Below are 11,875 nucleotides of genomic sequence, written 5' to 3'. Positions count from 1 at the left end.
TGCTTTCTGACTACTGGGTTATTCTTTATGCACATAGGACACATTGCATTTACCCTTTTTGCCAATGTTAACATCTGGTTTGAGAGAACCTCATTTTTCAAAAATTTTACCAATGCTTCTGCACCCCAGTGGCACTTATTGTGTTCTGTTTCAAGCACTGCTTTCATTATTCTGACAGGTAGAATCACTTGTCCTATGGGGGAAATGTACCACCCTTTAACATTTTTCTTTGCATTTGTCATTTGAGCTAATTTTTCATCTTCCTGTGAATAATGTGGTTTTTCTTCCATATATGGTATTGCTGGATTATTTCGAACAGGCAAAAGAACCATCTGAGTCCATACTTCTCTTGCGGCCTGCTTAGCCGCTTGGTCAGCCTGTCGATTACCTCGAAATTCTCGTCCGGGATCTCTCTGATGTCCTTTAACATGCATTATTGCCACTGTTGAGGGCTTGTGTATTGCCTCTAGCAATTGTAAAATTTCTTCCCGATGTTTAATCGTTGTCCCTTGAGAAGTAAGAAGTCCTCTCTCTTTCCAGAGTGCTCCGTGAACATGAACTACCCCAAAAGCATATTTGGAGTCAGTCCATATGTTAACTCTCTTTCCTTGGCTTAATATTAAAGCTCTCACCAATGCCCATATTTCGGCCTTTTGTGCAGACGTACCTGGGGGTAGTGCATTTGCTTCTATCACTTCTTGTTCAGTGACCACTGCATACCCAGCATACCTGGTGCCGTTCTCCACAAAGCTAGATCCATCAGTGAACAATTCCCAGTCAGGATCTGCCAATGGCTCGTCCTTCAAGTCTCTTCTGCTCGCGTAGACTTGTTCAATGGTCTCTACACAGTCATGCTCCAGAATACCTTCTTCCTGTGTAGACCTAAGGAATTCTGCTGGGTTGAGATGGTTAGTGATTTTCAGTTCAACATCATCTTGTTCTCTCAACAAAGCTTGATACTGTAACATACGGCTAGATGAAAGCCAATGCCCCCCTTTTTGTTCCAAAACTGCTATGACCATGTGGGGTACGTACACTACCATGTGTTTTCCCAGAGTCAATTTTCGTGCTTCTTGTATTAAAATAACCGTTGCTGCCACAGCTCTGAGACACCCTGGCCATCCCCCACTTACTGCGTCTAGCCGTTTGGAGAAATATCCAACAGGTCTTTTCCAGGATCCTAGACGCTGAGTGAGGACTCCTAAAGCCATTCGTTGTCTCTCACAGACATAGAGCTGAAACTCCTTGGTTGGGTCCGGCAGTCCCAGGGCAGGTGCTTCCTGGAGGGCTCTCTTCAATTCCTGGAACGCTTTCTCTTGCTTCGTCCCCCAGGTCAGCTTGGGCTCCTTTACTGCTTCATATAAGGGTCTGGCAATTAGTCCAAAGTTGGGAATCCACAGTCTGCACCATCCGACCATTCCTAAAAAAGATCTCAGTTCCTGATTATTTCGGGGCACAGGGATAGCACATATTGCTTGAACCCTATTTGTTCCTAAGCGTCGGGTTCCTTGGGAGATTTCACATCCTAGATAAATAACTTTCTGTTTTACTAGTTGTGCTTTTTCTTTTGAGACTCGGTAGCCTGCTTGTCCCAGCATGTTTAACAGTTCAATGGTTAATTGACGACAGAGTCCCTCGTTTTCAGTTCCCAAAAAGATGTCGTCTACATACTGAAGTATTATATATGAAAAAGGAGATTCTTTTACCTGTGTAGTCTTCCATTCCTCAAGCTCCTTTGCTAGCTGATTACCAAATATCGTAGGTGAGCATTTAAATCCTTGTGGTAACCGAGTCCAAGTAAGTTGTCGCTTCCGTCCAGTCTCTGGGTTCTCCCATTCAAAGGCAAAGATTTTCCAGCTTTCCCGTGCCAGTGGTATGCAGAAGAAGGCATCCTTTAGATCAATCACTGTAAACCACTGAAATTTCTCAGAAACAGATGTTAACAAGGTGTAAGGGTTAGCTACAACCGGGTGGATATCTTTTGTGATACGGTTTACTGCTCTCAAGTCTTGCACTAACCTATACTTACCATTTGGTTTTTTAATCGGAAATATGGGGGTATTAAATTCTGACTCACATTCTTTTAGTATCCCTAAAATTAAAAACTGTGTGATCATTGGAGCTATTCCTTTTCTAGCTTCTAAACTAATTGGGTATTGTTTTACTCTAACGGGTTGTGCTCCCTCTTTTAATTCTATTCTAACTGGGGTAGCAGCTTTGGATTTTCCAGGGACCCCTGTTTCCCATACCCAAGGCACTACTGCTTGTTCTATTTCCTGAGGTACCTCTTCTTTTTCTACTTCATTTACAACAAAAATTTTTGCTAAGTTCTCCTCCGGAATTTCCAATTTAACTCTCCCTTCTTCAAATATAATTTTAGCTTGCAAGGCTGAAAGCAAATCTCTTCCTAGTAAACATTCAGGACTGTTGGGCATATACAAAAACTGGTGGTCTAATTCTTTTCCTCTAAATTTGATATCTAAGGGTCGCAGAAACGCTTTTTCTTCTACCTGTCCAGAAACTCCTACCACCCATGCAGTTGAATCGCTTAGTGGCCCCATCAGTTTATTCATTGCCGAAAAACTAGCTCCAGTGTCTATCCTAAATTCCGTCGGCTTCCCCTCTACTTCTAAAACAACCTTTAAGTCTGAATCTAGCCGACTCTGTCTTCCGTAATTCCCTAACATAAATGCTTGGGCGACACCTTGTGGCGTGCCCATACCAGCAGGGTTTTGCGGATTTGCAAGGCTCTGAGGATTCCATGGGTTCAATCCATTTCCAGCATTCAAAGGGCATTCATTTTTCCAATGTCCTTGTCCTTTACAAAGAGCACACTGATTTAGTCCTATTCTACCACGTCCTCCCCCATATTGATTTCCAAATCCTAATTGATTATTAAATCCTCTACCCATTCCTCCCCTTCCCCTATTACCACGACCTCTTCCTCTATGGCTACCGGCCCCATTGTTCTCTCTTGGAGCTTGCAGGAGTGCTAACAAACTTGTCTGCTGCTTCTTAGTAGTTTCCCTTTCTCTATTATTGTACACTTTCCATGCCACTTCTAATAATTTTTCCAAATTCCTCGTCTCCGCACCCTCCAACTTCTGAAATTTCTTTCTAATGTCTTCTTGTGCTTGTCCCATAAAAATCAATGCTAATTGCAATTTCCCTGATTCAGCTTCAACATCCAAATCTGTATATTTCCGAGCTGTCTCTTTTAACCTCTCCAAAAAGGCTGAAGGGGATTCCCCCTTATCTTGCCTTACTGAATATAATTTTGACCAATTCAGCGTTTTCGGTATCCCCTTTTGTACTCCCTCCACCAATAATTCTTGATAAACTTTTAACCTTCTATAATCTTTGTCCACCTCCGGATCCCATTCGGGATCCTCCCGCGGTACAAAATCATTCACATTTCCCCGCACTCCCTTGGGCAAAGTTTTTATTCTTTCTTTCGCTTTTTCTACCATCACCTTTAATACCATTTCCTTTTCTGTCAAGTCCAAAATTGTATCTAACAATACTTGCAAGTCATTCCAGTCTGGGTTTTGAGTTTTTATAACCATTTTTATAATACGAGCCACCCGCTCCGGGTTTTCTCTATATGTTCCAGCAGACTGTTTCCAAATTAATAAATCACTAGGTGAAAAAGGAACTTTTACCATGACTTTCTTTCCGTCTGCTCCAATTGCCTCCCGCAAAGGGGCCATCAATCTAGGGGGTGAGAGCGACCCGTCTGCCTCCCTTCCCCCTCCCCGTCTCCTTTCTCTAGTCCTTCCCCTTTCTTTTCGCCCCTTTCGAATCCGTTCTGCTAGCGGAGTTCTATCAACATAATATCCTCGTTCTTTCATTTCTTCCTCATCCGAGGACGATTCTAACGGGGGCATGGAGGGCGACCGTGCCTTCTCACGTGAAGGGAGACTATCTCTCGAGGGCGCACTTGGAGTTCTACCGGGGGAGACTAACAAAGACACATCCTCCTCTGGTTCTGAAAACCGTATTTTCCGCTCATATTTATCATCCAATCCTTTCAATATCATTATACTCCGCTCTTGACATTCTTTACATTTATCATCCTCCAGTTTCAGTTCTTTCAACACTAAAATACCACATTCTTTTTGCCACTCAGTGTTATGTTCTAAATAATAAAACAAGTCCAGATACGGTATTTCATCCCACTTCTCATTCTCTCGTAAATATCGCATCAAAGGGGTTATAATTTCCAAAGTCAATGAACCATTTCTAGGCCACTGCATTCCTTCTGTCTCATACTGAGGCCATACATTATTACAGTAATCAATCAATTGTTTCTTGTTTAACTCTTGTCCAAAATTTCCCTCCTTCCAATGTTTTAACAAGCAACCAAGCGGAGAATCGCTAGGGATATCTTTTTCTGCACAAGATAATGCTCTAAAAGTTTTAAACGGCATCATACCGGCTCACACATACACCGTAATGTGAATTCCTCAAATTCACAATACACCACAATGTGAATTCCTCAAATTCACAATACCACAACCATACAAAACAATACGTTTAACGACCAGCACGACAACACAACCACATAAACCAAGTACATATTCCAAAACCAAAACCAAAACCAACTCGCCAATTCTCCCTCTGAGTGGCGAGTGCTGGTACAGCGCGGCTTTCGCTACGTCTTACGACCAGCGCCTAGGCTTCCCAACCGAGGTACCTTTAGCCCAACCTAGCGGGTAACTAGCGGTCCCGTCTTATAGGCAGGCTCCCAACCAACAAACCTAAAAGAATAAAGCACCTCCGGGCTTACCTGGATGGGTTGTCCGGCGGGCGCGGGGTCGGGCACGGGTCGATGTCTCCCCAGAAATCACCTGGTTGCCGGCGTGGAGTAGATCAGCGCGTGAGCCGCCCCAGCTACCCCCGGAGTCCCATCTGGGTCGCCAGAAAACTGTTGCCCGTAACCAGAAGAAACACAAACCAACAGAGTGCCGGTTTATGCGGTGCTTTATTCGGGGCCCCGGGAACCTGAGGACTAGCGTCCAAAGTCAGGATTCCGAAGACCCTCATTTTCAGTTCAGCTTTTATACACAAACAAGTTTATGTGCAGTTTCCACGGCAAACCAGTTACAGTTTCCACAGCAAACCAGGTGCAGTTACAAACAAGCTCATACTTCATACTGATAACAATTAATAATCATCTACTCCAATCATAAATCTGCTTAAGTTGTCTTATCCCTAGAAACTGTTTAACAGACCTTAACCACATCCTAGGTAACAAATCGTTGCATACATGCCTGACTAGATCCTTTGATTATGGTTTCCACTTCACACACAAACAAAGTTGCTTTCTAGGCCTACTCTTCTACTAAGCCTTAGCCATTCTACTACTAATTTAAATTGCTGTGCAACACAGTCAATCACTTGTGCTCTTTGGGACCCCGACTGGCTCTGCTGAATGTCAGCAGGCCTGGAGTTCCCAGACTGTTCCTGCATCCAGGGTCGGGCCTGCAGTGACGTTTGTGCAGCATTAAATTGGGGCAGTGGCTGGATGGCCATGGATCCATTCCTGCAGAAACACAATGGGGCTCCATCCCAGGCAGGGATAGAATGGGCCCACACATTTTGGAAGGATAAGAACCAGGGAGTTTTGGCCCTTTGGAATCCCATGGAACCAAAGGAACCCTGGGACATGGCAGAACCTCATGGAATAAAGGGGACACTGTGACCCTGCAGCACCTCATGGAACCAAAGGGAGTCTGGGACATGGCAGGGCCTAATGGAAACAAAGGAACCTCCTGGGAACAAAGGGACCCCGAGACACTGTCAAAACTCAGGGAGACAAGGGAACCCCAGGACACTGTGGAATCTCCTGGAATCCAGGGGCCATTGGAATACCCTGGGGCCTCCTGGAACCAAAGGGAACATGGGACACTGTACACAGCGTGCCCACAAGCGTTTCTTGCGTGTTTGGAAGCATTATTCCTGCCAAGGTATGAACATATGATGCAGGAGCACCCTGGATTATCTTCTTCCACATGGGCATTGTGCAAGTGACACCCTCTGGGTCATCAGCGACGGGATCGTATTGAGCGTCATCATACGTAACTTCCAACAATGCCAATTCTCTTAGGTACCGGACGGTGTCTTCTACCTTGGTCCACTTCCTCATGGGGCACGGTAAATAGTCTTTAATTGGAAACCTTTGTCTCGCACTTAAGACAAGTCGCGCCCAAAGACTGAGGTCTGGCCTCGCCTCTGCAATTAAGTGATCAAGTTCACAGTCTTTGGAGATGGATGCTAGTTGTTCTGCTTCAGCAGTTGACAATATGTGACCTTTAGCCCCACGGTCTCGGCATCGGAGCAACCACGCTAGAATTTGCTCACCAGGCCGACAAGTGTATTCTCTTTGTAAGTCCCGGAGTTCTGCTGGGGTCATTGACCGCAAAACTGTAGTTTCCATTTTTGGGGGTGGTACTGCTCGTGGAGGTGGAGGTGGAGTTTTGGCACTGGTATCAGTATCAGTCCCCTCTCCGTTATCTCCTGACCTGTTTTGCTCTCCATCTGGTCGTAGGCTTAAAGTTTCGGGTGCCAATACCCACGACTTCCTTTTCACTACCGGGGCGAGAGGTATCTCAGGTGGTGTAGTCTGGGTTCCACTTTCAGTGCATGTCGCAGAGGTGGGGCTGGTCTCAGGTGGCAGGGTTTGAGTTTCTGCCTCAGCCTTAGCCTTCCGAGCATAGTCCACAGCAGCTCGATAGGCACTCGCCAGGCCCCAGTACAAAGCAAAAAACTGCATATTTGGGTCCTTGTAAGAAAAACACCCTTCTGCCAAACGACGTGCCACCTCATCAGGATCAAACACCTGCTCTGGTGTGAAATCCCAACTAATGGGAGGTGTCACGCGCCCTACCAATTTACCAAAGTTGGCCCAGATTCCTTGCCATCCAGAGACTGGTTTTCTCAAGGCCCTTCCCAAAGTTCCAGCAAATCCCTTTGAGTTTCGGCCTTTCTTGCAACAAGGAAAGCAGTACCACAGCACCTTTCCAATGTTAAACACCACTTCCATGGCTTTTAGGAATAGCAGAACCATTGCCAAACAATTTAGGTAAGGATTGGGGCCAATTTTGATCCTAGGGACCTCAGTCACTAAGCCTTTGATGTCATAATTAAGGAAAGGCAGATATTGGTAGATGCCTTCTGGGTTAGTTCTCACTGGATACCCAGAAACATATATGAAAATGGCCAAAATAACCAAGAAAATGAATAAAAAGGCCATTTTAATATATTTTTTTTCTTTGTTCCCAAACAAAGCTATGTTTATATAAACAAAAGGTTCTTGGCAGCTCTCCCGGTAGTGTTCCCAAACAATGGGCAGTGTTTGCACCAACTTGGCTCCCTTCCCAGACTTGTTCCCAAACAACCTTGGCAAAACCAAAACAAACCGGAGATAATTGGGCGGAAACACCAGATAAGGTGATATGGTTTGAAACTGGCTTCCTGCCAAGTCTCCAAATCTTACCACAAGAAGTCGTCCCCCCCCTCCCCCCAACCTCAGGGAGAAAAGGGAGAAAAACAACCAAGAAAACCCGAAACGAGAGACAGCTAAATTGATATATATAAATATATTTACACTTATGTTACAGTCAATTGAAATATATACAATTTCACAAGGGAAAGGGAAGGGGGAAGGAAAAAGGAACAAACCCAAAATAAAAAAAAAAAATATATATCCCAATCAGTAGCCCGAGATCTAGTAACTAAAAGAGTTAGCAAAGAAATATCCCACCACTCTCCTTGGGACAACTGAAAGTCGCTCCGGAACGATCGCCGGCAACCTCCGTCTCCCAAGGTCGACAAGGCCTTACCAGGCCTCGCTCCCCAACACGGCAGATCAACAGCACAGCTGGGAACCTGCACCTCCAAGCCGCCGGAAGGAAAGAGCGAAGGCCTTTCCTCCTTTCTTCTTATAGCCCAGCTTATGTAAAAATCGTAGGGAATACTGGGTAAATCTGGACACTTCCTTGGTTACAAACTGGTCACCAAGGAAGGCCTAGACCAAACTACCACAAGAGGAAACACACGGCAGAACACTTTACAACTGTTGTAATCTCGGCCTGCCTGAAAAGAAGATGAAGAAAAAGTTTTAAGATTTGTCTTGTAATTTCATAATCTTTTTTTGACTTAAAGTTTTTGAAGAAAACTGTAGGATGTTTTTGCAGCTCCTTCTGTTGTAAACTAATTTTAAAAGGTGAAAAAAGAACACAGAGGTCTTGAGTATTTGTCTCAGTAGTTAACAAAGTCCAGTGGAAGGTCAGTAATGGTTGGGATATAAATGGATGTTAATTAGGCATTGTCACTGGAACTCAACAACAAAAATTTCTGTGGAAAATCACAATTTTCCTCCCAGAAGATTTATTTTGCTACCCAGTGAAGAGACTCTCTAAGTAAAATACCTAATTAATATTTGTCAGTGCAACCTACACAAGCCTACACATGGGTCTCTTGTGTTTGCCACTGGGTGGTGTGGGGAGAGAAGTGGTCACAGTGTTTTTCCCAGTCCCTTATTTTACTGGCAGAGAATCTGTATGGCTTTTTAGCAGTATTAAACCCAAATATAACTCCAAGTATGTTTGGTTAGAACAATGAATAAATTCTCTGATTGAAAATCAGGATTAGCGTTTCCATTGTTGCCAGTGAACACTTTGATGGATGGCTTGAACTCCAAAATACATCTGAGATACTGTTGTTGATACTTAAATTTGTCATTTTGGCAATACCAGCTGAAGACCAGGAAACTTTGTTCTCCTCACAACAACCAACTCCCATATTAGTCTATTAGATTTTTATGCTGATTTTGCCAGTTCCAAGTTAATGTCTGTTTTCTAATGTTGCAGCAAATCCAAAGACAATTTAGATATGCCAGCAGGTTGTCTTCTACCAAGAGCTTGTTCAATCCCACTGGATTTTTGGGATTCATAAAAGTGTAATTTAAACAGCTGTTTTGATGGGCAACACCAGGAAATATTAGGATTTTTTTCCAAAAAAACACCTGCTGAATTGCAGTTTGATCCTTTTCTAGTAGTTTGGAATTGCACTGTCTGAAAATTTGACTGCAAGACAGCAGGTTAACTGAAAAGCAGAGTTTCAGCTTTATTTTAGGTATGTGATGACTTTGGCAACCAGTGATGAGTTGTGCCAACATGGTCCCAACTGCCCTCAGAATGCTCCCAGTCACTCCCAGTATGACCCCAGCCACCTTCACTGTGGGCCCAGTTGCTCCCAATATGATCCCAGTTGTGCCCAGCATGGTCCCACTTACTCCCACTTCCTCCCGGTGTGATCCCAGTTGCTCACAGTTGTCCCCTGCATGGTCCCAGTAGCTTCCAGTTCCTCCCAGTGTGATCCCAATTGTTCCCAGTTGCCCCTAGTACAGACCCAGTTGCTCCCATTATGATCCTGGTCTGATCCCAGTATGGTCCCAGTATGATCCCTGTATGATTGCAGTTGCCCCCTGCATGGTCCCAGTTTCTCCCAGTTGCCTCCAGCATAGATCCAGTCAATCCAAGCATGATCCCAGTCTTCCCCCAGCATGGTCCCAGTCAATTCCAGTTGTCCCACTGTAGATCCAGTCACTCCCAGTTGCTCCCAGTTGCCCCCAGTATGGTCCAAGTCACTCCCCATGTGATCCCAGTCACCCCCAGTATGGTTGCAGACACTCCCAGTATTTGGTGTATTTGGGGGAGTTAAAAAGGGTTTTGGGGGCATTGGGGCATCAAAGGGATCTGGGGGGGGAGGAGATTAAAGGAAAAATGGAGGTTAAGGGACATTTTGGGAGGGTTAAAAAGGCCTGTGGGGGAGAGGAGGGGCTGCACCAAGAGCAGGTGAGTCCTGAGCCCCCCCCTCAGTGTCCCCGAGACCTTCTTGGTGTCCTCAGTTCCCCCTTTGACACCCCGAGACCCCCCTGGTGTCTCCAATGTCCCCAGGGCCTCCCCAGGGCCCCAATTCCCTCCTTGACACCCCCAATTCCACTGTTCTCAAACCCCTCCCCACTGTCTCCAAACCCCATCCCTGATGTCCCCAACCCTCCATCTCACCCCAGGAGCCCCCCCTGGACCCTCTGACCACAACTTCCCCCCCCTACCCACACTCACAGAAAGGCCAAGGGCATCTGGGGACACACTGGGGACAGCTGGGGGGCTTTGTGGGTACTGGGTGATTACTGGGGGATACTGGGACACACTGGGGGGAACCAGGAGGCACTGGGAGGGACTGGGGAGTTACTGGGAGATTACCAGGACTCACAGGGGGACACTGGGAGGTTACTGGGCCATACTGGGGGTTACTGGGTGCTCACTGGAGGATCACTGGGCCATCCTGGGGGGCAGTGGGAGGTCACTGGGACACACTGGCCATACTGAGGGGGTTACTGGGCCATACTGAGGGTCACTGGGCTATACTGGGGGCACTGGGATCCCCTTAGTCGGTTCTGCTACATCTCCCCCCTGGACTTTTGGGGGCACCCCCAGGACCCCTCCCCTGAGGGCTGGGAGATCCCCTGAACCCACTACTGGGCCAGGGCAATGGGGCTGGGAAAGGGGTAATGGGGGGAAAATAGGGTGGGAATGGGGTGGGTAATGGGACAGGGAAATGGGGCTGGAAAAGGGGGAATGGGGTGGGAATGGGGCAGGGAGTGCCCTGGGAATGGGGTGGGCACTGGGCCAGGGCAGGGGGGCTGCCAAGGGGCACGGGGGGCACTGGGGGCACTGGGGCTGCCCCACCTCGTCCGCCAGCAGCAGCAGCGGCTCCTCGAACGCCAGAGACAGCAGGGCCAGCATGGAATGGCGGCTGAGCACGGGGGCTGGAATAATGGGATAATGGGAATGGTGGGAATGGTGACTGAGCACGGGGGCTGGAATAATGGGATAATGGGAATGGTGGGAATGGTGGGAATGGCGGGAATGGTGGGAATGGCGGTTGAGCACAGGGGCTGGAATAATGGGAATAACGGGATAATGGGAATGGTGGGAATGATGGGAATGGGGGCTGAGCACAGGGGCTGGAATAATGGGAATAACGGGATAATGGGAATGGTGGGAATGATGGGAATGGGGGCTGAGCACAGGGGCTGGAATAATGGGAATAACGGGATAATGGGAATGGTGGGAATGGCGGCTGAGCACGGGGGCTGGGAATAATGGGAATGGTGGGAATGGTGGGAATGATGGGAATGGGGACTGAGCTCTGGAACTCCAGCTGAGCACGGGGGCTGGAATAATGGGATAATGGGAATGGTGGGAATGGGGGCTGAGCACGGGGGCTGGAATAATGGGAATAACGGGATAATGGGATAATGGGAATGGGGGCTGAGCACGGGGGTTGGAATAATGGGAATAATGGGATAATGGGATAATGGGAATGGGGGCTGAGCATGGGGGCTGGAATAATGGGAATAATGGGAATAATGGGATAATGGGAATGGTGGGAATGGGGGCTGAGCACGGGGGCTGGGAATAATGGGAATAATAGGAATGCTGGGAATGGGGGCTGAGCACGGGGGCTGGAATAATGGGAATAACGGGATAATGGGATAATGGGAATGGGGGCTGAGCACGGGGGTTGGAATAATGGGAATAATGGGATAATGGGATAATGGGAATGGGGGCTGAGCATGGGGGCTGGAATAATGGGAATAATGGGAATAATGGGATAATGGGAATGGTGGGAATGGGGGCTGAGCACGGGGGCTGGGAATAATGGGATAATGGGAATGATGCGAATGATGGGAATGGGGGCTGAGCACGTGGGCTGGAGTGGGAATAATGGGAATGATGGGAATGGTGGGAATGGGGGTTGAGCCTGGAACCCCGGCTGAGCACGTGGGCTGGAGTGGGAATAA

At 47.1% G+C, this 11,875-nt stretch overlaps 1 protein-coding gene across 1 annotated transcript; it reads right to left on the bottom strand.

The window, feature by feature from the left end:
• Positions 1 to 14: 14 nt before the first annotated feature.
• LOC120322735 lies at positions 15 to 1,208 on the bottom strand (the record flags this gene model as incomplete). The annotated part of the gene is made up of 1 exon (XM_039378816.1): positions 15 to 1,208. A coding segment is annotated over exon 1 (1,029 nt), but the record flags the coding sequence as incomplete, so codon positions are not given.
• Between the last annotated feature and the right edge of the window lie 10,667 nt (positions 1,209 to 11,875).

Source organism: Pipra filicauda, unplaced genomic scaffold (genome assembly GCF_003945595.2).
Source record: "Pipra filicauda isolate LSUMZ 115617 unplaced genomic scaffold, ASM394559v2 scaffold1490_size11874_pilon, whole genome shotgun sequence".
Lineage (NCBI taxonomy): Eukaryota > Metazoa > Chordata > Aves > Passeriformes > Pipridae > Pipra > Pipra filicauda.
Note: the sequence above shows the minus strand (reverse complement) of the source record. Positions and strands in the feature narration are given on the sequence as shown.